The 26,398-nt window shown below is 47.8% G+C and overlaps 1 protein-coding gene across 1 annotated transcript in view; it reads right to left on the bottom strand.

Annotated features, from left to right (window-relative positions):
- Window positions 1-2,240: 2,240 nt before the first annotated feature.
- Window positions 2,241-26,398, bottom strand: part of LOC126516949 (L-sorbose 1-dehydrogenase-like) — a 34,792-nt gene continuing 10,634 nt past the window's right edge. Inside the window, exons 5-11 of the mRNA XM_050167028.2 lie at window positions 23,611-23,735; window positions 23,171-23,338; window positions 19,816-19,963; window positions 19,035-19,195; window positions 15,886-16,063; window positions 9,583-9,805; window positions 2,241-3,369 (exon numbers count right to left, since the gene is read on the bottom strand). Of these exons, the coding sequence (XP_050022985.1) occupies window positions 3,225-3,369; window positions 9,583-9,805; window positions 15,886-16,063; window positions 19,035-19,195; window positions 19,816-19,963; window positions 23,171-23,338; window positions 23,611-23,735 (1,148 nt within the window). The 3' untranslated portion in view covers window positions 2,241-3,224. The remainder of the gene's footprint in view (window positions 3,370-9,582; window positions 9,806-15,885; window positions 16,064-19,034; window positions 19,196-19,815; window positions 19,964-23,170; window positions 23,339-23,610; window positions 23,736-26,398) is intronic.

The following is a 26,398-nucleotide window of genomic DNA, read 5'->3' as shown; positions in this document are numbered from 1 at the left end:
ATTTAACATTAAACTCAGCGGCATAACTCAGAGACACGCAATGCTCTCGCATTTACACGTAACAATTGCTTAGGTGCCCCATAGTTTTTTTCTTCATATGCCACTAGGCGGCTCACTGGTGTCCGCGTAAAATGTATGGGGCTGAGGCAGGGCATAGTCCCTATGAGGTAAAACTATTCCAGTCTATTTTTATTCCAAATCGGCCCCTATAGCCTCCTTGATAGGTCAAAATGGCCCGCGGGCCCTGCCCATCTAGGTATTGCACCCGCCCATATGGGCTGGACCCGAACTATTTTGACGTATCGGGAGGCCTAGGGGCCGATTTGGAGTAAAAATAGATGAATAGTTTTACGTTACGATCATATCGTTGCAATCACTGCTGTATTTTTCCGGCGTTCACGGAGCACAAGTTCTAGAACACTTCGGAAAGCTAATCTTTTTGTCGGCTCCCACTAAAACAGGAAAGTAGCATGCCTGCTGCTTCCAGGTAGCTGTGTTCATCTTTGTACGCGACTCAATCTGGGCATAACGTATATGGGCTCGCGCACATACGGGGTGTTTCAGCGAAGAACGTAACAAAATTCTAAAAACCCGTTTTCAAATAAAAAGACCGTTCCTTCGGATACATGTCGTCAGTGTTGGCGAACCCGGGGTGACACGGGGTAATTAGTCGGTAATTAAAAAAAAACGTTAACTCAAACTATTTGTTTCAGTGGGATCACCGTAATTGAGAAATTGAAGCAAGCTTTCTGTGCAAGCTACATCCACTTATGAACCTGGAAAAACGCCATAAAAAAAAAGGAAGTTGGACCGCCTTAGTAAGGCGCCTTAAAAGAACGTCCAATGAAGCGTCTGACACTTTCGCGTATTGTTGGGCGAAAATCATGCTAAATTCAGTGTCTTAATTCCATTTGAAAAGTGGTATCGATGTGGAGTAAAAGGGTTAACGTGTAGAAAACTCCTTTATACCACGCGTTTTGAAACTTTGCCATGCTTTGCGACTCGATAACGAGATTCTTTCACCTTGTCTCAGTTATTTTTCGTTTGAGAAAAAAATGCATGTAGGAAACGTAGTCGCAGTTCCGCGGTATGGAAAGATTGTTATATCGAATATAGAACTTACAAAAAAAGAAAAATATTCGGGACACATGTTGCGCTTTCCCGCTAGGCCAGTGCATCATTCATGTGCACGAGGAGCATTTCAGGCAGCAGATGTAATCGAAGATCGATGTCAGACGTAGGTTCCCTCGACATAGTCTTTCCAACTTCGCAGATGCCCCTTAACGCCTCCAAATACAAGTTAATCTCGTTCAGTCGAAAACGCACTAACTCAGTGTTCTACTATTCGATTAATACCGTAGTTTCGACTGCCCCATCGTACAAATATCTCGGCCTTTATCTTTCATCTGACTTATCCTGGACAGCGCATGCAGCAACTGTCTCATCCAAAGCTTCACAATCTCTCGGATACCTGCGTAGAAACTTGCGTAACGCGCCTTCTAATGTACGAAAATTAGCATATCTTAAGTACGCCCACAACTAGAATACGCTTCATTTACATGGTCACCATATCAATATTATCTAATCCGTACGTTGGAAGCCGTTCAGAATCGGGCAGCCAGATTCATCTCAGGCAACTACGACTATCACTCGAGCATCCCCCGAATAAAAGAAGACCTTGCATTTCAGTCATTAGAAGATCGCCGCGTCATTGCCCTTTTATGTCCTGTGTCGCAGGTACATTTATAGTAACAACTTTCACTGTTTGCCTCTTCATGCTCCTGTGCGCACGTCACGCAGCAATCACAAAGCACTTAGTTTCATGCGCATTCACGGTCAAACGGTCATTTAATTCATCACCACTAGCAACAGCTATTGCACATTGGTCTCCCGGATCACATTGCATCCATCTCCAATCGTGAAACATTCCGTGATAACCTGAATTCGTTGCGTGTTCATATTGTATAACGATGTTGCACTTCGCTAATTTTGTCATGTAATTACTGTCGCCCCCCTTACTCAATGCCCTTCAATGGGCCTGTAAGGTAATGTGAATAAATGAATAAAAGCTTGCTGTACGCGCTTTCACATGCTCGCTAACTAAACGTACCGTAGTAGGAAAACCGATGCAGGACCCCGAAAATTAAAAGCTCTACGTATTTCTTGGTGAAACAGATGAAAAATAGAGTCCCGAGTCCCTCTTTCTTTTCTTACTGCAACAAAAAGATTGAAGTCAGTACTCAACATGAGCGATTTTTATTTTATTGTTACAACGAAACATCGTTGGGATGATCATACAACGGTCTAAGATAGGCTCAATTTTCTCACTTAAAATAAGACAGCGCAAGATGCTTTTGCTGTACTTTATTTATCCGTCCTGAGTGGGTATTCTTTAAAATTTTCGTAAAAATCGGCGATGATTATTTTTAAACTTTTCTAAATGGAGCAACTTCGCTATTTTGGGAATGTTAGTCATAACGAGATAAATACGCAGTATAGCTACATACTATTTTAGTCCGCGAGAACACCGTTGAAGATTTGTCGAATATATTTGAGCTTCGTCGCCTTAGCTAAAGTGGCCCCGAAAGAAATACCCCAATTTCGGAGTCGGTCACAGGAAGTTGTTCAAAAACCAAAGTTCTGAAACTGTTCGAGAACATACTGCGAGTGTCAAATTTAGCTTCCAATGGGTTAATACTAGCGGTGTACATTTATGGAACAAACTTCGGCGGTGTACAATGCGTTAATTTTAGAGTGATAGGTCTTCGAATTTATAAAATCTGCAAGTCATTAAAACGATCTTTTCCACCTTTAGTGAATTACGATTTCTTTTCTCCAGAAATCCGTGCCAAGTTTCACAAAACAAAGGTCTATTCCTTTCGACAGTGACATTTTCCCAGCTCATAAAAATTTCGCTGTAAACTAAAACTGGTCGGCACCCCCCTTAGCCTGTCCTTATCCGAACACACCCTACTAGATATTGTGAAGTATTACAATTCAATAATGAGTTTCACATGCTTAAAAGAAAGCTTGTTGAGCAAGTGTCTATGCAAATTGTTTTTTTTTTCAGCTCGTGTATATGCATTGCTACAACGCTGTAATGCATACACAATGCACATGCAATGCAATTAGTGCACGTGTCCAGAAATCCAATCGTGCCAACAGCCGATGAGACCTCGCTCTGCAGCCGCCTTCGTGAGCCGATGACAGCGCATGACTCCAACTCAGTGCAGTCCAGCGTGGTCCTCTCTAATCATGGCTGCCGCCTTGCTGCCGATCATCATGCTCGGCGCGTTTGTGTGGCCGCTCACAACATCCGGCATCACGGAAGCGTCGGCCACACGCAGACCGATCACACCGCCACGGACCCTGCGCAAACAATGTTGGAACAGCGGCCAGCATCTTGAAATATCGTTTGCAATGAAACGGTCGCGCCAGTCGCCATCAACCACTCGCGCGTTCAGTACAACGTGCAAGAAAAATGCACACACGTGAGCAAAAGTATATGGACCAGGGATTGCGCAATAAAACTAATTTTCTCCTCTGGATTGAAGTCCTTCAAGTTTCCTTCCCAGACAAACATGGCATTACGAATGTTCTAGTGCTATCGTCGGTTTCCGTTTATGCGTGTTAATAACAAAGAAATCCAGCTTTTTTTTTTTTCGGCCACCCTGTGGTCCGTACACTTTTACTCACGGGTGTACGCCGACGCATAAGCGGAGAGGCGGCAAGCGAAATTGGAGAAATCGCAGTACTGATCTATAGAACTGACCCAACAGAGTCAAGTGGTGGCGATCAGATGGCACAATACGCTGTCCGAGTACTGGTAGCTTTTATTGCGCTTTAAAAAAAAAATCAAATTGACGTGAATGCGTGCGTTTTTCGATGCAATGCTTTATCGGCGAACCTTCCTGTTCATTGGGGCAGCTGCTGTCTTGCCCAATATGGCGCGCACAGGAAGTGTAAATGCTTGCGTGTCCGATGGTGGCGCCAAACCTCGCCTTCCCAGCACATCAGTGCGATGCACTAACCCTTGGTCCGCAATCGTACGCATGTTTCTCTGGTGACAACGCCAAGTGCCTTGACACTGCTGGCGTCTGCGTCACGTCGCATAACGATTTACTTGGACAACGGAGAGCACGTGGGCGTCAGTTATCATCAGGCCACAGATGCAATAAGGGAACGTCAACAGTTACCACTGCTCGCGCGTCGTACTTCTCTCTGCACACAGCGCTCATTATTACCCCGTCTGTAAAACATCAAAACTCGCCTGCTTCCTCGCACCGACGTCTCAGATTGTGCTTAGAACGACAAAAAGCTGAGCTAGTTGGTAAGGATTCATAACGCAAAAAAGAGGTGAGGCGTGCAGACAGGACACAAGAGCAGAAAAATGGCGAGTAGAGAAGAGTAGAGACAACACGGCGTTCGTGTGGTCCACTTCTCTACTCTTGTGTCCTGTCTGCACGCTTCACCTCTTTGTTGCATTATGAATCAGATTGTGCATTCGCACGAATCGCCTTTTGCATTTCGGCATAGCTTGTCAACGGTGTAGTGCCATAAATAATAAATGTAATTAGATTGTCTTGTTTTACGTGACTAGACCACCATCTGAGCATGAGGCACGCCGTAGTGGGGTGGGGGCCAGTAAGCCACCACGGCGACTAAGCATAAATATTACAGGCCATTGAAGTTTCAACCTATGCGTTGCATAAACAAACATTGCGCAAAAGTAGAAGTTGCATAGGAGGATAATAAAAAGAATTGATCCGCACTGCATCCTGTTTTATGGCATTTAAATTGCCTTTTCACATATATTCCGATATCTGCGTTGGGTCCGCGTAACGTTTTCCTTAAAATTTTTCTCGACTTGTTTTTGTACTTTTCGTTATAGCTCAACGTGATGGGTATGACAGGCGACAGCTCGTTTTCATCCATAGCGCGGATGCACCTCTATTTGTATCCCATGAAAGCATGCCACACTTGAGTATCGTGCAACTTGCATATGCACGGAAGAGCTCATCGACAGCAAATTCCGATAGAGAAGTGCAACTTAACTGCTTGTTTGCAGGGCACGTCAAATGCGCTCAAGCGGTCCAATTGCAAGAGTGCTTTCTTTGTGTCCTGCGTGCTTGCCGTCACATGCTTGAGGTAGCACAGCTTTTGTTTCCCTAAGTATACAGGACGTTTCAGCGAACATTTTCAAAAGTATGATGATGTATGGCGTTTTGTGGCGCAAGGGCCAGGTATGGCCAAAGAGCGCCATGTCTGTGCCAATGAGTTTGCAGTGTACTTATGATTACTATGGAGTTGGTGTGAGGTGGCTGTAAAGAGGCCTTAAAATATACGCTCTAAAGTGCGTAAAATCTGTATGATAAAATTATGGCGATGACGTATGACTTGTACTATGAAAATTTAGATGCATAAAAAAAGAATGATACGATAGGTAAAATATATCAGATTATGAGAAATGCCAGAGCACTACTGCCTCCTTAGAGCCCTTGAAACACAAGGGCCTGGAGGCATGTGCGATGCAAAACAATTATCGCAGTGGCATCCTCTCGAGAGAGGAGGCGCTACGAATTCATGGGACTAATAACATTTAAGACCACATCTCTTAGAAAACCTAGCACTGAGTCTGTTAAAAAGAGGTTCTGGACCAAGAAGCATTGCAGGATGAAGAGGAATGTGCTGTCGGTATGCTAATGAAAAATGTCTCTTTCTCTCAGATTCGGCTTCCCCACACCCCAGGAGGACGTGGAGTACGGTCAGCCTCTCCCCACATCTACCACAGGTTGGAGGCTCACTTCCGGTCAGTAGAAAGTTATGGGTGCCATATGTGTGTCCTATTCTTAAACGACAGAATAGGACATCTGTTCGGCGCGATTTTGTTGTAGAGGGCCAGAGTCCTAACTGTGGCTTTATTAGGTGGAGCTTATCTTTTTCCGCGTCCCACATGCGTTGCCAGTGGGCCCGCAGCCGCCTTCGCAAGAAAGGCCTCAGATCTGTGACAGGCACCTCAGCGGTAGGGTTAACGGCTTGCGATGCTATAGACGTGGCCATCTCGTCCGCCAGAACGTTGCCCTCGATGTTCCTATGGCCAGGCACCCAGCATATAATGATATGGTGGTTAGATATGTACGCTTTACACAAAACGGAATATAGTTCATTAAGTACTGGATTTTTGTGTATATAGGGTGACATCAAGGCCTTCACGACGCTTAGGGAGTCTATATATCGCTGATTTTTGAAGTTTCGATTTTCTTATGCGATTTACAGAAGACAGTACTGCGTAGGCCTCGGCCGTAAAGATACTTGTTTCCGGATGCAGTACACCAGATTCTGAGAAGGATGGGCCGACGGCAGCATAAGACACCCCGGCATTTGACTTCGAAGCGTCTGTGTAGAACTCTGCGCAGGAGTGCTTGTGCTGGAGTTCAAGAAAATGCATTCGGATTTCTATCTCTGGTGCGTGTTTTGTTACTTCTAAAAAGGATATGTCACATTCTATGACCTGCCACTCCCAAGGTGGTAACAACTTGGTTGGATGCATTAGGCGAAGCTCGAGGAGTGGGACACGCATTTGATCACTAAGCTCCCTCACACGAAGCGAGAAAGGCCGTCTTACAGAGGGACGGTTGTGGAAAAGTGAAGTACATGTCATATCGTTAACAGTGTGAAAACATGGATGTTGATGATTGGAATGTATTTTCAGAAAATATGTAAGGCTGATGTAAGTTCTTTGTAGATGGAGGGACCATTCATTTGATTCCGCGTATAAGCTTTCAATCGGGCTAGTTCTGAAAGCGCCAGTGGCTAAGCGGATACCTAGATGGTGGACAGGATCTAGGATCTTTAGTGCGCTCAAAAGTATGTTCAAAAGTATGTTAGAATTGCCTGTGGTACATAGCACAATACTAGTCCATGTGCTGGTAAACTGGATGAGGCGGGCATTACTCGCACAAAGAATTCCAATGTGTAATCGATTAATTAACAAAAATCACTAATTCTGTTTCATTGCGACAGCAATTACATGGACACTCCGGCCGCATTACTGCCATCGCTGTGATGTTCCGTAAAAAAGTGCAAGGGCGACAACACCGTCAGCGCGCGTCGTATGCTGCATGTGCGAGTGAAAGCACGCGAGGGAAGCCAACGATCACGGCTCAGTTGGGCGCGCGCGAATAAAGAGCAAACGCGCCGTCTTCCGTCGCGCGAAAGGACGTGGGGGGATGGGAGCGTGGGCGCGAGTACTGCGCTGTGCTCCGGAAGCAACTGCGCATTTCGCGGCCGGGCGCAAAGAGAACTGACGATCGCCGCTTAATATCGCGCGTCGTGTAAGGAGGAAAGCGGTGAGGCAGCGCGGAAACTAATTGTAACAACGTGTCATTATTTCGCATTATTGGCGACGCCTCTAGGACACCAAAGCGGCAACGGGGACACCAAAGCTAGCAACCGGACTAATCCGTGGGTTGGGGCTCGCCGAGGCCTGCGCGTGGCAGGGGTGTATAGGATCGCCTGTCAGTCAATTTTTTATGCGAACACCCCCTAGCACGCTTCGGCCTCCGCGGCCCCAACCCACGGGCCGCCCTGCTTTCAGCTGTGATCCCCCCGCTACCCCTTGGGTGCCCTGGAGATCCTGCGCCGCCTATAACCTGACGTGCTCTCCTGAGGCCTCCGTTTGCCGGTTACATGTGCCCTCCTGGAGCAGTGCTTGTGAAAAATCCAGTCTATCGTCGCAACGAAAAAAGCGACCCACGACTTATACAACACGTACCAGTCAGAACCTTGCCTCTTCAGACACAGCGATCACCAAATGGGGCGTCCGTACCCACTGCCTCACTGCGCGGGCAGCCAGCGGCAGAGCGTAAACAAACTCGACCGTACTCCGCAATGCCGTATGTCTAGGGGCAAACCCATACAAAGCATACAACGCGCGCTAAGAAACCTCCTCCGTAGTGCCTAGGTAGAGTTATATTCAAGGAGCAAAAGCCCCAGATTTTCTCTCGCGCCCGCTCTTACCCGCGCCGGCGCAGAAACGACTGGCGATCCCTCAAGTGAACGTCTCGTCAACAAGCGCGTACTTTGCACGGTCGCGCGCCTATCTTGAAAGGTATCTGCAAGCGGCTTGTACCTTTGTGCGCGCTGTGTTCTCGCCGCTCTTGCGTTGAAACGATAGACCACATGAAGGTCACTTCGCTCGCTGCTACTGCCGCGCTTGCTCACACAAGCGCTTTTACAGCGAGTGTCCGCGCTCATCGAGTGTTATGCATTCATGTTTGCTTGTGCAGGCCGACATCATGCTTGTTCACTTAGTAAGCGAATGCTTCCAAGTTTATACGGTGGATAAAGCTACTATCCTTACTTCGTATAGCAGTCTACCAATTTGCTATCGCAATCGATGTTCGCCTTTCGGGCGAAACTGCGACTTTCTTTTTTTACCTAATTACGTTATGGCACGTATTGCAATTTACAAATTCTCGCGGGTGAGACAACAAGGCATATCCACTTGAAAATAATTGTGTGGATGACACCATTTACGGGATACTTATGCGCCGTCAAGCTTGCGGTAAAATGCACTGTTCCGCTTGCTTTCTTAACGAAACTTCGTTTTATGCATTGAAGCACAAAACTGGAATGCCAGTGTATTTCTCCGCAAAGTTCTGGAATTAATATCTCGAAACTGCTGTCATCCTGATAATTCTGCCGAAGTGGATCCGCCTCGCGAACTTGTAAGTTGCAATATGTGCCACAATGCAATTAGTTACAAATTAAGTAGTGATTTTCCAAAATTAGTTGCATGTGAATTTCCATTTCTTTTTTTTTTTTGCAAGTAATGTCCGCCTTTTCAAGTAGACCAGTTCATGGACTAGAATTTTGCTATCTACCACAGCGTATCTTGTTATCATACCACAGGGTATCTTGGTAACTTGGGTATCAGGGTATCTAAATTATTTAAAGTGTTCGCTTAAACATCCGGTATTTTGTTGCATTTCGCGGTTATGTTTGCTACTAAGGGTCTGTCAAAGCCCGAGATTATTGCGTCACCACTGCCATATCTTCGCATAAGCACGTAGTTCTTGACCTGTCCTCAGTACACGATTTCCTCAGGGGCCTTATTTTTATAACCTGCGATCTTATCTTTCACTACATTCGACCATGTAACCTTCGAGGTTCTCGCCTAGTACGACGGTAGTTCTATAAAGTACGCGCAAGACAGCGTTTGTAGCTGCATGTCATCGTTTTCTACGGCTGCTGATTGCAGACGCCAGGCCATTATATTTAAATGCACTCGAAGCGCTCGAGAGGACAGGTCATATGCGGCTATTAAATAAAATGCTATTGGATGAGTCACAAGCAAATTATTTTGGCGTTAAAGTAAAAAGGGAATGTTCCACACAAAACACGCACGCACATATATTCTACTCGACTTATAAGAGCTGCGCCTGTGCAAACAAGAAGCGAACAGGCACTTATAACCCGAGTGCAACGCTCGGTGTGCCTTCCTCCCTTGCCCCGACGTCTTCACAAACTCCAACTAGCCCACGCGAACGCGCTTGGGCTACACGCACTGTTGATGCGCACCTCAGACGTTCGTCCACGACTGCCTCAGGGTGGGTGCCCATGGACGCGGTGCAACACAGGTGCCACACCGTCGTTCCGAAGTGTCGGTACACGCACTCGATGTACTCCAGACTCCATAGAGATCCTGCCTGGGCGCACGGAGGAAACGTGACGTTCCAGAGCTTGGCGCCGATGCGCTTCATGGCGTCCGTGTTCAGCATGCGGTCGATAAACATCTTTGTGCCTGCGAGCGAAATGCGTGCAGCACAGCAACACAATTTAGCCGGCGATGTGCTTTTAATTTGCAACACAGAATGCTACCGCACTGAACTACAACGGTTGGAAATTTAAAACAGCTCTACTGGACCATCAATTACACGGCGAGGCCTTTTCTGCACGCCTGCTTGGCGCTTTCGAAATATTTTGTGCAATTGTAGTGACATCGATTCAGAACGGAATTTTATGCTTTGATCGGAGAGGGACGAGTAATAATACGGCTAGCATACACGAGGCACATTGAATAGAAGAAGGACCATTGCCAGCTTCGAACCTATGTCTTTTCAATTTCGCGAGTTGAGCTAGAACTCAGTGCCATCAGAATTTCTGACGTTAGCCGCTTGGGAATAATCGGCCTCTTCGCGGCAATGTTCTGTAGCAAAACCTCGCTGCTTTCTGGATAAGCTTAGTGCACTGCACGCGGAAAGGCCACATAAAGAAGCGCGATATGCCGCTCAATAACAGACGTACCTCGTATAAATGACGCACGCTTCTAGAAGTTAACTATTGTGACACAAGTCTGCTCCGAGAGCAATGTCGACGTACGTGACAAGAATGTTTCTCTCGGATGTCGGTCGCGCTCCCAGCGTGAATGTGATTCGAATGTGATCCCAGGGCTCTGAACTAACTAAGCAATTTTCTTCGAAGCGCTCGATATGAACCAGGCGAATATAAAGTGCATCGCCAAGGTGCTCTGGAGCAACCAGTCCAAACAAGGAGCTGCGGTGACTCGTGCGCCGACTGGTATACTAGCACCAATGGTTCCCTAACATTGTTGAAGCGTTCAAGTTTACCAACACTCCTGAACGATTGCCAATTGTCCGTGCCGCCAAGTTCGCTAAAGCAACTCTTCCATCTTGCCATAATTACGAAAACGTAATTTTTGAACTCCTGTCTTAGCACAAGCTGAACCTCACCTAATATTAATAAAAAAACGAAAAGAAAGACATTCCATCACACCTACTCTGTACATTCTTGCCAATCCCGCCCAACGTACTTCTGCGGTGAACAGTGATGGCGTGTAATTTTTACAACCGATTTACCGATTTATTTTTTTTAAAGAAGCAAATACTTCGCTTTCTTTCAACATGGTTTCTCAGGCGAAATCCACAACAACAATAAGGTTGTGAATGCAGGGAGCATTCAAAGCTTCTGCACTGTCCAGATAACAGACCTCTCCCATATCATGCGGCAATGCCCCACCAAACCTCGCCCCGCACCCTGAACCCATCAATTAGTAGCGAGTGAATGTGGGAGACTGCCCTGCGCAGCTCCAATCCCACCCTACAGGACCGAGTCCTGAGGTGGGCTGAGGAGGTAGCGGAGGCCTACCACGATTGGTAGACGGACCACTAGCCACAGTGTGGTGACGGACGCTTGCTGGGACTGGAGCGCATAGACCTCCCTCTCCCCCCCCCCGGCCCCTCCCCTTACCTGAAAACGGAAAGTTCATTCATTCATTCATTCATTCATTCATTCATTCATAGGAGCATTCAATGTCGCTTGTTCACCCTCCGCTAAAGATAAACTGCTTTCTTTGGGACCACTGGAAAATCGAACTTTGCTCTCTACGAGGAGGTGCAAGCGGAAGCCAGATTCGGAAGCCAGGTGCGATTAGCCACGGACTCATTGCGAAACTTGCATAATTCCTAGATTTTTAGGGTTGTGTATACCGCCCGCCTCAGCCCAATAGAGTGGAATTGTACGTACCTATTTCGGAGACAATGCAAAAAAAAATACCCTCAGAATGCTGGCGCTATTAAAAACGCTGCAGTTTCGCCCGAAAGGCGAAGCATCGATTGCGATAGCAAATTAGTGGACAACTAGCTATGCGATTTAAGGATGTACTTTTATGGGCCGTATAAACTTTTAAACATAGCCATACGAACTAAATTGAAAAGCATGCTGTTACGCGCGCAGATGCAAACATTAACACGTATCGCACTCGAAGACCGCGGAAACTCGCTGTCAAAACGCTGCAGCGAGCAAACGCGGTAGCAGCGGCGCACTAATTGGCCTTCGTGCAGGCACTCGCATCAACGCGAACTAAGTCGCGAAGACACAGCGCATCACGGACTCTGTACCCGCCGCAGATGGTCTTCAAGATAACGCGCCCCCTTTCCCTACACTCCTCTCCCCGATGCCTTGCGCGCGACGGAAGGCAGTGCGCCTCCTCCGCGCTTTCGTCCACGGCGTGGGCTAGATTGAGCCGCGATTGTCGGCTCACCCTCGCAAGCTTTCACTCGCACCTACAGCATACGGCGCGCGGCAACGATTTCATCGCCCTTGGACTTTATGAGGAACCTCACGGCGACGGCAGAAATGCGTCTGGAGTGTCCATATAAATTAGGATCTTTAAGCGAAGGAACTATCTTAAGTTCGAACGCGATCCAACCTGCGCCTGTCCTTGTGTGCTCTCTCTGTGGGCGTATGTTCGCGCAGTTATAAAACTGTGCTGATCCAACCTGTAGTAGACGTCGACCAAAGGCTACGTCTTCCTGAGCGGGTTGAGGGTGAGAATCAGGCGGAGTGACGGCGCGTGCAAACCTATCGCGTCACACTTCGCGTAAGGGCAGTGGGAGGAGCGTCGCGCTGCTTGAATTTTTGTACTTCACTATCATCGCAAGCGGCCCACATTTTTAGACTTCACATGCCCTGGATCGGCCCACGAAAGAGGCTAGAAACATACCCATACCCTCAAACTCTCCCGGTTTGTCCAAGAGGCTCTCGAAATCTGAGAATCCTCCCTATTGTACGGAGACGGCCATAGATCACCCGAAAACATGCCCCAACCCCTACGCAAGATAAAAAAAAATCGCATGCAGCACAGCCACGTGGTAATTGTCATTATGCGGTAGGTACCTAGCGGAAGTCAGATTTAAATCCAAGTAATTGGTGTGTAGGCAATGTATATATGCTTAACTCCACTCTCTCCAGACGGAGACATACGTTGGGGAGTGTGCGTGAAGCAAAGGTCGAATATGCGTTGCAAATGGCCGGTTGCCTGAAGCAAGCCTCTCCGCTGTACAGTCTTGATATGCGGTGAAGCATAATAGTGAAAACGGGTCGCTGTCACGTGTTCCTTATATATACACGGGCCGCCTCCGGTCTGAGCACGAGCGTCGAGACGAGTAATAACTAATGCCATCCAAAGCCGATCTGAGCCCTCCTGCCGCGCACCTTGCGCGCCCCGTGTATGAGACCGTAACGGGGCCTAGTACTCGTTCCATAATTACGCACTCGCACGTGCCGCCTCCGGTGACAGTAAAGACCTCAGATTGGTTAATGGGAGAGCGCGTGACCAGAATAACATCGGCGCCTTCTCGCACTCTGGTGGTATCAGCAAGATTCCGCGCCGCTGCTCACGGTGAGTTATATCAAGCACACGACACGGCACATAATCTCGCTCATAAAGGCAGTGTGTAAGTAGAAGGCGCGAATGATATCCCCGGCAGCACGCTCGCGCGTTAACTGATCTGAGGTCTGTAGGAGCACTGACACGTTTATTAACTGCACTGGCAGCCATTCAGAGCCGTTTCAGGCGCTGCTGTGGCCGAGAAAAAGACAAGTAATTTAGTTTTATTGCCGATTATATGAACACTCCATGCGCATTTCTGCTGTCGGCGTCGCCGTTGTCGTCGCCGTGAAGTTCCGCATAAAATCCAAGGGCGATAAAAAAAAATTGGAGGACGCTTAACCTTCGCCTTCAACAGTGAAACGCGACAACGTTCCCGTCGACCCACCAAGGGGTGTAAGACAATGCGCTACGGCGCAGCGATCACTGACGAGGCGCCCCGCATCGGACTTTGCACCCACCAATCACGCGGTGAGCGTCGAGCAACGCAGCGTTCGGCGCGGCAACGAAACGTGCGCCTGAGCAAGCGGAACGAACCAAAGAACTCGGTGTCTCGGAGGGGGAAACGGTCTACGCCAGCCAAACGTCGTGATCGGCACGGGCAGAGAGAGATATATAGATAGTGATCTAAAGAAAGGAAGGACGCTTGATCCTGCAACCCATGAGAGAGCACGGCGAAGCGTCGTCAGGGGAGAGAGAGTCGGGGCAGCGACGCGCCTCGCACCGGTCCCCGCACAGCCCCAATGCGCGCGTGGCGCGCCAACTGTCGGGGCAGCGCCGTACATTGAGAGGAGGAAGTCTTCTGTGTTTGCCGCAAGATGGCTCTGCGTGTGCGGAAAGCGCAGAAGAAATGTAGCGGAAACGTACTTCGCTACTCGTGTAACTGCAACTTCTGTAAGTTACATGCTCATAATTACCGATATACACCGCAGTATAACCTTCTATGGCACGTTTCTAAAACAACACCGCATTCACTAGAGGCGCTTTTGTACCGCTTTGAAGCATCGAACTCGTGGCTGAGTGGTAGCGCCTCCGCCTCACACTCCGGAGACCCTGGTTCGATTCCCACGCAGCCCATGTTGGAAGTTGTTTTTATTTATCAATTGCCTGCCGGGATTTTTCACTCACGGCCAACGCCGCGGACGCAGACACCGACTTTTCTGCGACACGAGCTCCTTAACGCTATCGCGTTAATAGTCGTCGCGCGCCACATGCTCTATGTGCGAATGAAAGCGTGCGAAGGTGAGCCGGCTATCGCGGCTCAATCTCGCGCACGTAAAGGAGGGAAGTGGGGATGAAGCGCGCGCCCGTCCAGGCCACTGTATATTGAAAGCCATCTGCGACGGGGACAGAGTTCGCCGCGCGTTGTGTTTCCGCAGCTTAATTCGCGTTGATGCGAGACGCAGCACGATAGTGGATTCGCTCGCTGCTGCAGCCGCGCTTTCTCACTCCAGCGTTATGACAGCGAGTTTCCGCGATCTTCGAGTGAGATGCGTTCATTTTTGCTTGGGTACGCGTGACGAAATGCTTATCAATTTACTTAGTACACCGATGTGTACAAGTGAATAAGCCAAGTGTACAAGTGAATATAGCCGATAAAGCTACTATCCTCGTATAGCTGTCCACTAATTTTCTATCGCAATCGATCCTTCACATATCCGGCGAAACTCCGACTTCTTCCCTTGTCGTCGCTTTCGTGCATTGTTGGATGGCAGTGCGTGTGTTTATTACACACACACACACACACATTATATATATATATATATATATATATATATATATATATATATATATATATATATATATATATATATATATATATATATATATATATATATATATATATATATATATATATATATATATATATATATATATATATATATATATATATATATATATATATATATATATATATATATATATATATATATATATATATATATATATATATATATATATATATATATATATATATATATATATATATATATATATATATATATATATATATATATATATATATATATATATATATATATATATATATAGAGCCGAAACGCCCCTAAATCGCTTACGAGAGTCTACTTCAGTAAATATTTGCCCGGACCCAGAAAGGCTTTTTTCTGGTGCATCTCAGATATAGATAAGCGCAAGTGACAACGGTTGCTGGCGTAAATCGCACAGCCAACGCCTGCGTCACTGCCCTGTCGCCTTTTAAGCGGCAGCATACCCTGCTAAATGCTGTATGTTCGTTTGTACGCAAAACGTTTGGGAGCACTGCAATCACGGCGCGCAAGCGGGCAGTCACATAGTATATTTTTGTATATTTTGCGGGCATCTGCAGTAAGCGGAGAACAACTAATACCTAATATATAGAAAGTTAGAAACTGTTTAATCGGACGCTTTGCAAACCACTCTACAACTTACTAGTGGCACTTTTTCAGTAACTGCATTGCTTCAGAAGTTTGTTCATTAATCTTGACTAATTATGCAATTAAGAAGAACACAAAAGATGTTGCGACTAATTCTTTGCAATATTTAGCAACATACATTTGATCGCGTCGTCTTATAGTGTATCTGTATATTTTTTAAACTCTGACTAAAGTTAGCCGGGACGTCCTGTATAGATGGTGCTGCGCGTAATATAAGCGTGTACACAAGCATCCGGCTTAAGAGTGGCGTGTGCTTACCTTGAGCGGCGGCCTTGACATCGTCGGGATGCTCCAAGAAACCTTCGTCAATATTGGGGTGATCGTTGGGGTCCGTGGAACGCAGCGAGATGGAACCGCGCGACTTGGGCCGGTTGAGGATCGTTACTGCTCGGAAGCCAGGCTGGCCGTTCGTAGGCCCAATGAAGTTGTCAAAAGCCTGCGCGTAAGAGCCCTTCAGAGGAGAGTTTTATGGCGGGGACATTTAATAGGCTAGCCCTGGTTCGCGAAGTGTCGCCATCCACTGAGCATTAGGACGAATGAAAAGGAGCGGAAGACAGAGTGACTATCCAGTAACAGAATGCCACAGTGCTCTCAGAAGTCGAGTTCCCCGTGGTGGCTATGTGGTCGTATGTCTTTTTCGGTTTAGGTTAAGCGTCAGGTCGTGGGTTCCATAAACATTGGGCAGGGACCGAGAGCTAATTTGCTAACGTGTAGATATTACAGTGAGCGCTAATGAATTCAAAACTTCAGCCAGCTAATGCGAAGAACGCTTCCTTCGCGGAGTGTATAGGGCCGCTAAACAACTAAGCTTGCTGAGCCGCTGCATGCTGCGGTGGATAAACTATATTGTTATGGGCCAGGGGTCCCCAAACTGGGTTTCGCGAACGGCATTAGAGGTTCCGCGAGCGACCGAAAAGAATGGTACCACATCCCTCCTCCGGTAGATGTTTCACACTAGTGTTCAATTTTAACGACTAAAACCCCAAGCATGTCGGTGGCGAAAGAAAACTGGGAAGGGGGGGGGGGCTGTTTGAGGGCACTCTGGGATGGCCAGTGGAGCTCTCCTAGACAACATTGCTATATCGCACACAAAGGGTTTTTAAGCTATTTGTTTGCACTAGCCACGACACCACGATATCGATGGAATGAGCAACCGGTATATGTATGTAGTCGTGGCACATTGTGTTCTTATGCAAATCACCCATCGGCGATCCGCCGCAATTCGCACACAGCCTACGGCGTTATGCTACTGACACGGCCACTCGATCCAAAAGCACAAGGTTCGAAAGCACCTTGCTTTGCATCGAGCGGCCGTGCTACTGAGCACGAAGTCACTGGTTCGATTGCCGGACGTGGCGGTCGCATTACGATTGGAGTAGAATGCAAAACTCGCGTGCCGAACGTCAAGCCCACGTTAGAGAGGCTCAGTTTTGCAAAATTTATCCTCAATAAATAAAACATTTTCTCCTATACTGCTGGTATAAGATGACCAAGCACTGATTCTTGAAGAAAACAACAAATGAAAAAAACAGCCTTAGTTCGACACAAAATCGAACAAACTGAACATTCTGTCCGAAAAAGCGACGTTTGGCGGCTGCGTACAGCGACAACAGCGCAATCTGTGGTCACTGTTTGCTTGCTTTCTTCCTTGTTACCGCCGCAAAAAAAGAAGTCGTCCACGTTTCTGGTCCCATCGGGAGAGGAGAGAAACCATTCCTGGAATTCACTTGAATTGACCAGAAGCTAGTTTTCTTTTTGTTTTGAGATTGTTAGTAGCAAGTACGATACTATATTTGAGGATATTACTTGCACGTGTAGTCATATCAAGTTGCTGGGTGTCGTCGTGTATACCCATCTACGTTCGAAGCACCAACCATGACAATATCGTAATGCTCGAAGCTTCTTTTTCTAGCAGGTGCGAAGAAATAGAGAACTAGATTGACATAGACTGAAACTATTTTGAAACTTCACAGCATAGAATGATGTTCGGTAGAAATGAAGCGGAATACGTATGCCAATTCATTTCCAGCGAATAAATTTTAAGCAACGTGCCTGCTAAATTCATATTGACAGTCGTCTCACGAAACACTAAATTCGCGAACGCTGTCGGTTTCGTAAAGCGTAAGGTGCGATTTTTATGCTCTTCTTTGAAACAGTTTATCTGCGAATGCAACTGTCCTCTCGAATTTTCTACTTTGCCTCGTTTGATCTAAGACAAGGTGGAAGAGGCAACACGTTACTGCTGCAATGAATAAATACAGCGATGCAAACGAAGTGACCTCTGCAGCTAAATGTGCACACCGCATATCACTAAGAAAATGTAAAGCGTACAAAAATAGATCATTAGGAAAAAAGTAAACGCACTTGCGCAATCATTACGTGAAACGCAGCGGGAACTCTACGCAAGCCTCTTTTACGCCCCCTAGCGTTGAACGTCAAATCGAAGAGACAGCTTTGGCACGCAACCGCGCCGAAAAGAACGCCCACTTCGCTGTCGACTACCAAAAAGTATCTAAGCAGAAATCAACGCAGAACAATTATATTTCGCCTAGAGACGTGCTGTCGCGCTCAGTATGAGCTACAACCGCTCGGCCACACGCTTTCGCGTTGTAGCTCGTACTGCATGGGCGCAATAGCAGACGTATTCGAAATGTTGCTTAAACGCAACCAACGCTTCAAACGTGCACCGTGTCTGGCCCGTCACTTATTGGAGGCGTGGATGACGGTTAAGGCCTGCCCGAGTCGCCGCAGCCTCGTACCCGGCAGACGATGAAAAATCAGTGCGTGAAACCTGAGAATTGCCAACGGGACACATCGCTGTCTCCCGTCTGCTGTTGTCCTCTTTTTCACGCTTTTTTTTTTCTTCGCGAAGTCACACCAATAAGCTCAAATTCGTAAGCTGTGGACAGTTGCTTCCGCATTTGTTTGTACTTATCGTGACTTTCGATGCAGGGTAGCTCGATTACGTTATCGTGCTAATTAACCCTACCAAGCCAGCTGGTCTGTGTGCGACAGCTGGAAGCATGGTTGCACGGCACACTAAGTAGCATGAGCCCTTGCAAGATTTCCGTTTGGTAGACGATCGCAGAAACTGCTCTTCAAAGTCTGCGAGGCGCCAAGAGTCACGCAAACAACTTTTTTCTTCCCACCAAACTGCAAAAGGCACAACATGATTCTACCATCTCCCCAACAAAACCCTGCTTAGTCTGCGCGGAAACCTTGCGTATTTGATTAATATCCGAATGCCTGCCTCTGTTTTACAATATGCACAAGGAATCGCCGCCAGTAACGTGCGTCCGCAGTGACAGTGACTTATTACGGGCCCAAGCATAACTCGGACACGGCGAATAGGACACCGAGGTCTAGATAGGTCGCGAGTAGTTCCCTTCTCGTGGTTGGCACCTCACCTCTGGCTGTAGGCCTGTGCCCACCATCCATGCCTTGACTAACTCGCTGGCTGGCGTCGTGGACAGTACTGCCACTTCGACGTCCGGGATTTCGGGATCCATCGCATAGTCTGTGTGCAGGAACTGCAGAAACTCGCTGCCCGCTGGTATCGCTATCGTTCCTGGTGCAGAGGGTTCAGAGGACGTCAGTACCGCTGCGTCATATCGTGACTCGCAAGAAATGCGGAGAGCGAGCGTCACTTCTAACGGCTGCCCTCTGTTAGCATGCTGTTACGATTCCCTTCTTTTCATTGCGTTTGCCGTGAGAACTTTTATGACGGCACAAACTGCAAGATTTGTACAGAATATTGAATTACCCGGAGGTTTACGCCAGAGTAAGTTTGAATCACCGGTAAACATTGATGGTAACCTGGAAACTGTCACTTCGCCCTATACGCTATATAAATATTACACACAATTGGCACACGCACGAAAAGGCTGCACACGTGCAAACTGAGTGAGTGAGTGAAGAAACTTTATTGCAGGTCCGGCCAGGACGCGAACTCGTCGCTCGTGCAAACTGACACACGCACAGGAAGGACGCGAAAAAAAACTGAACCTTATACCTACAATTGGGAACCGGAATGGGCACACAGATGGCACTAGACAGCGCTTAGGCACTGAATTCAGTTCACTAGAAACAACGGACACGCCCGTAAGACTACGTGAAAGAACGAGACTTTCCGCTGCCGACCGCTGTTCCACACACCGATGACTTGTAGATTGTGGGCGGCGTCCTTACCTGTTCTGTTGCTCGCGTACTGCGCTATGTCGTCCAGGCTAAAAGGCGGGATTCCGACGTCGACATGCGTGCTGACGGGGAGGCCGACCATGAGACCCACGTGGTCCTGCAGGTTGCGTCCGACCGGGAGGTCGGCGACCACCGGAATCTGCGCGCAGCGTCATGAGGGTACGTGGTCGCTGTGACAACTTGCAACACCCGACTATCTGGTGGCGGTTTAATTTAGCTCTCACTAAAGTACCCGTGGAAACAGTATCACAAGATGGAGTACTGCTCCCCGTAGCATAACCGGTCTTGTTTTCTGTAATCCGGCATTAAAAATCCAGCAAAATTACTCCGCCCCTACTTAGAGTTGCTGCCCTGGCCAAATACAAGCCCCCTTGTCGAAATGTAGGCTGAAAGCGACAATCATTGTTCGACTACTGCTCACCATTTCTCTCCTTATATGGTACTTCGGTACCTGACGCAACGTACCTCCTTACGGCATATTGCGCACCTAGTATTCCATGTTTGGTGGTCAAGTTTAAACCGCTGTCCTTAACAGTAAAATCTTACCACAGACGCTCAAATAAGACATCTTGCAAAATTAATGTTAACCACATAGAGTCCCTGGGCTGCGTCCCGCTGGAATCATTAGAAAAAGGTTCAAGGGGGAAAAAATTTCACTTCCATAGATCACGCGCTCGAACAATGTTGGGAGTACTTCATAACATCGCTCAGGCCAGTATTCTCATTTCTGACGCAAGAAAAACGCAGAGAAACACCAGTCGTCCCGCTGGGCATTCTTACCTATATGACAGGGTTTATAGGCTACAAATGTGTTAAAAGCGACGTGTACTTGAACCATAGAGGCATAGGTTGAGACAGCTATTCATTTTTAATCATTAATATCCTTAATCGTTTTTTTCCCGCATTGAGTTTGCGAAAGCGCGATTCTAGCGAGTTCCTGCGTACGTTCACAGCGCGGTATGCTATACTACCCGTTTTCGTTTCATTTCGGGCACTTTCTATTTTTGCGTCACTTGTGGCAGCATCTCGCGATATACAGTCTAGCCCGGTTATAACGAAGTCGGCGGGAATTGGAAATCACTTCGCTATATCCGCTATTTCGTAATATGTGGACTACGAAAAAAAATGCAAACATGGGCATACCGATTTATTGTCGCTGAAAGAAGTGGCCCAGCGTCCCCTGAACACGTTTCGCGAGCGGGCTTCAGGATTGTGGCTTCCATACCATCCAACTGCGAACCAAAGATCTGGTCGAACTCCGCACTCCCGAAGTACATCCGTAGCGTGTCAACAGCTGCGATGGCCGCTGCGGAGATGACCGGCTTAGGGGCACAACTAGCATCGTCGCATTCGCTGTCGGAGGCGCTGTCCGCCAAGGTCTCTTCAATGACACTCCCGGCAACTTCTTCAGTTGTGAAGTCGTCGGTGACAACAAGATCGTCGGCGAAAACGAAGTCCATGTGGCTTAGACCCGCAGGCACAAGGTTCAAGTCGCTAGCGGAATCCCAAAGCTGCTCCAAGCAGGCCGTCGCGGCGGCAGCATCAGCGGTTGCAGCGCCGTCAATCGCGTTAGCTTCGTCCCCAGCAGGCGCCGCCTCCGCGCTGCTGCTTCGGGAGAAGCCGGCTTTCACGAAGCAGTGGGCTTCTTTTTTACATTCTTCCCCTGCGCGGCGTGCTCTACCGCTCTACGCCGTAACGCCGTTCAAGGACGGTGCAACACGAGACCGGCGTGCCATGCGATGCAGTGAAGCAACCTTTCGCTCCGCGGGAGAGCAGACGACGCCACGAAAGGACGCCGTCAGCCGAATTTTGATCTTATTTTCGCGGAAAAAATCGCCTCAAGGACGCAAAAATGTGTTGATTGACAGATTATTTTTCGGTTGGTATTAAATCTCTTCGTTATGTCCGCTGACGCGCTCTTAGTTACTTCGTTAAAACCGGACCCAACATGTATTAAAAATGCAAAAATGGGAATCGGAAATTGAAATCCCTTCGTTATAACCGGGCTAGACTGTACTAGCAGGTGGCCGTTACTTGCACAACTGCAATACTGTTACCCCCCCGCCCGCAATGTATTCCCTATAAACTTCAGTTGTAAGTCCAGCGTTGTCCTACCCGTTACTTTTTACTTGTGCTCGCGTCCGTACTTGCTGGAACCCGTTATACGTTCACCATGCACCAACTGGCCCAACAAACCACACTACTAAACTGCAATACTTAGTTTGCCAATTTATAAAGCTTCAATATATGAATTTGATATAAATTCGAAATCCGAAACTGAAACCGGATAAAGGGGGTCATATCAGTCTATCGAACTGCCGAAACTATCCGCAGTTTACAGATCTCAATCACTAAATGCTGCCAAAAAAAGAAAATGTGTGGTCGTTCCGGTGAGTTGGTGACCACAGTGCTCGATGGAGTATTTTGCGAAACTTCACTGGAATGCAGATATAGTTCGCATACTTTGGGACCGAATAAACCGAAACTTCACCCAAGTAGACTTGACCCAATTATTATGCGGCTTTGAATCCACAAGTTTATTGTGCGTCCAAGAAAATAATCGATAAGCAAAGCGTTCCCCATTATTGAAAGGAATATGGAAATTTGTGTGCGAATAATGTCCGCCCTTTCGGTTAAAAAAGATAGCCTACAACTTTATAAGGACGGCATGTTTTGCACAGAAATATTGCCACGTTGCAGTGACGGTCAAGGAAACAGTAGCAAAAGTGTGAATGACGAAACTTACTTTTATTGGGCGAGCCTGTGCCCACAAAAGCAAGTGGCGCTCAAAGCGCAATGATAGCGGCGAGCGTGGACGAAATACGATTCCGCAGGTCGAGCGCGTCGGCTTTTATACATGACTCGTCGAAGATTCCAGCGTAATCGCTGGTGCCCGCACACCACCTTGCAGAATGCACAACACTATTCTCATCGCGCATGCGGTCTGATTACACGAGGTTCGGCGTGAACATAACCAGATAGATTCAATGATAACATTTGAGTAAGTTCCAAATCGTGCAGGCGCGGCTTGCCCCCCCGCTGAGCGATAACGTTAAGTAGTTATCGGATAAAATGCGGACCCCGGGAAAAGGATAAACAACTACACGTGTCAATACCGGCATTAAATGGCACTGTCCCGGTTAGTCTAGGTTTAATATCGTGCAGAAATGCAGCATGCCAGGCAGCAAAACTATTGTATTTACAATTCACAACACGCTTCTTTTGCCGAGACTGAGCAGATAAATGAATAAAGGATAAAAGAACAGTATCCCAGCCGTCTGTCCGAAATACTGCCTGTGTAATGTTTGGCAAAAGATACTGCTTGTGGGTTATGCGCAGTTCCTACCTGCAACCGCTCCAGCTCCTGCTTGGGCCCCACGCCGGAGAGCAGCAGAAGCTGAGTGGAGCCCACGGTTCCTGCCGAGAGGATCACCTCCCGCCCTGCAGACACGCTCTGCTGCTGACCGTACCTTGTGAACGTTACGCCCACGGCGCGCTTGCCATCGAAGTTCACCTGTACGTAATTGCCAATGGTGGAGAATATGGTAGATAATTACCAACGGGCGTCGATAAGTACTCCCAATTAGATAACGACACTACCCCTGCTATCAGCACGCTCTGGGACAGCTAGTCGCTCATACCTACGACAAAGCAAACTAAGCTTCTCGCGCCGACAACCACCGGAAACCACGCACATCGGACGTGCTACCATTAATCGCGCACCTACAGAACAGGAGACGTCCTATGAGGACTGCCGCGTACCGCCGCGTTCCCTGCGGTTCCTACCTTCGTGACTTGGCTGAATAGTGCGACGTGTAGGTTTTTTCGCGTACCGACGATGGGCTGGATGAAGGCCTTGCTGGCGCTGAAGCGCTCGCCGTCCGCCACATTCATCTGCAGGCGAGAACAGCCTGCGCATGGAAGGGGCGACGCGACATGTCAGCACGCTCCACGTTACTGATGGCAGGCTGTAAATGGTATTTAAGAGACACCAGGATGTTTTCCTGCATGGGAACTAGAGAAAGGCAGGGTGGCAGAGCTGGCTTCTTCACAATGCAGGAAGCTATGTTTAGAAGCCCCCACTTGGCGAATGGCAAAGAGACCCAGTGGTGTACAGACAGAAGGGCTCGGTAAGTTTTGATCATATCCTCATTTTTTTCATATGCCAGCCCAGTGACGCGAAAATACATTGTCACTAGGAGGCTGCCACTTTCCGAGTAGTTGGTCGCAGTTTGTGGAGCTTTATCCACTGTTGGGCGACTTAGCAGGCATTGTAAAAATACAAGAGGGTATGGCCCAGCATCCTTGGCGCTCTGGTAGAATGCGGCTTGATTTGAGGCGTTGCTGCCATTTTTCTGTTACAACATTGCTGCACTGTGAAATACGATTGTTTCATAAATTTAGTAAAATTATTCGAATTTTTTTTTTATGTACGAATTACAAGCTCTGGCATCCGCTGCCGGGAATAAGATCTTGCCGTGAATAGGTGCAAACACAAAGGAAAGCATACGACCAACAGAGAAGCCGACTTTCAAGCGTTTATTTTAGAAATGACAGGTAGAACTTATACATGCAGATGAACTGAATAAAGGACACCAATGTTCAAAATCTAAGAATGAGCGAGAATGATGACAAGTGCAGAGGTGTTGGATTTTTGATAACCATATGAAGACCTCAGAATAAAGCCTAGAGCAGTCGGTATACACGGGTAATTGAATTGTTATCAAACTATTTCGTTGTGCATGAGGTTCAAATTAGCGATAAGCTCCTGTTTCTTAATAAAAAAAAATGGAATGTGAGCGTGGTTGCGGATTTGACTACCCCTGGCGCCAAGTTGTCCATTCTGCCTTTGTTACGCCCGACGCATAACACAGACAGACCTCGGACATAATGAACTAGGAGAAAGACATACGTGCAGTCGCCGCAGTAATTGAAAGTTAGGTCGGCGACGTCATGACTCTAAGATGTCAAAACTATCGCATCACTGTCCCTGCGAGAAATTGTCACGTACGTGAACGCTGTGAATAAATAAAGGCGGCTCAGCCGAAATTGTGCCTCAGCCGGGTTTCAAACCTTAGCCTTCTGGTTCCTAAGAATGTTTTAGGAAACTGCTTTCAGTAATGCGCTTGGTATCTGCGAACTGTACGGATAGAATAACGCTTCGCATCGACTAATGCGGCGAGCACGACTATGGCTGCGATGGCATTGCGAGGACAGTGATATTGTTGCGCCATTGCACAAGCACCACGGACAAATAACCCAGGGCTATCGCCCTATATTGACACGCGTACATTTTTTGGCTTTTCAGAGAGCAATTGGTGACCGACTTACTACTGTTACGAAGTTGTCGCTCAGCACAGGACGCGCCTACATGTGTAGGGACACTCCCGAACGTTGCCGCCGATTCCATACCAGAAGTATCTTGTGTAACCAGATTTCGTGCACAGCGCGAATATCGCACAGCGCGAATATCGCACAGCGCGAATATCGCACAGCGCGAATATCGCACAGCGCGAATATCGCACAGCGCGAATATCGCACAGCGCGAATATCGCACAGCGCGAATATCGCACAGCGCGAATATCGCACAGCGCGAATATCGCACAGCGCGAATATCGCACAGCGCGAATATCGCACAGCGCGAATATCGCACAGCGCGAATATCGCACAGCGCGAATATCGCACAGCGCGAATATCGCACAGCGCGAATATCGCACAGCGCGAATATCGCACAGCGCGAATATCGCACAGCGCGAATATCGCACAGCGCGAATATCGCACAGCGCGAATATCGCACGCGCGAATATCGCACGCGCGAATATCGCACGCGCGAATATCGCACGCGCGAATATCGCACGCGCGAATATCGCACGCGCGAATATCGCACGCGCGAATATCGCACGCGCGAATATCGCACGCGCGAATATCGCACGCGCACGAACACCAGCGATCATGCTGAAACGTACGACGAGGGATGTATAAGGAGCCGGCACACCTGACCCCGTATAGATCAGGTTTCGACGACCGACGGGCGCGCTTGCCACGACTGTTACGCTCCGAGTGTCACTTGTTTTGCGGGGCACAAGTCGGCGAAATAAAACGATTCGTAGCCCACAGTTGGGCACTTACAGATTCTTCACTGTCCCTACAGCGCGACACTATGGCGATGAGTGAGAAGGAATGAGATTTGCGCCTGTTACTGCGCTTGCTAAAGCAACGATACAGTGTAAATAACACAGCGCTTAGAGCCAGTCATCAAGAAGGAGAAAAAAAAGTGGTCGCAGAAAAATGCTTCACCGTTTCTGCATCACGTTGCGCCGTTCCGAGCAACAGTGCACGAATGGTTACGATAACAGCCCAGCCTTTTCGCTTTTTTATATACTGCAGCCAGCGCGGGATCCGAAGCGAACGAGATATTAAATTAAATGCTGGGGTTTTACGTGTCAAAGACAACACTTGATTATGAAGCACGCCGCAGTGAAGAACTCCGGATCAATTTTGACCACCTGGGTTTATTAGCGTGTATGCCAAATGCACAGTACACGGTCCTTTTGTGTATCTCTCCCCCATCGAA

Source organism: Dermacentor andersoni, chromosome 1 (genome assembly GCF_023375885.2).
Source record: "Dermacentor andersoni chromosome 1, qqDerAnde1_hic_scaffold, whole genome shotgun sequence".
NCBI classification, from domain to species: domain Eukaryota; kingdom Metazoa; phylum Arthropoda; class Arachnida; order Ixodida; family Ixodidae; genus Dermacentor; species Dermacentor andersoni.
Note: the sequence above shows the minus strand (reverse complement) of the source record. Positions and strands in the feature narration are given on the sequence as shown.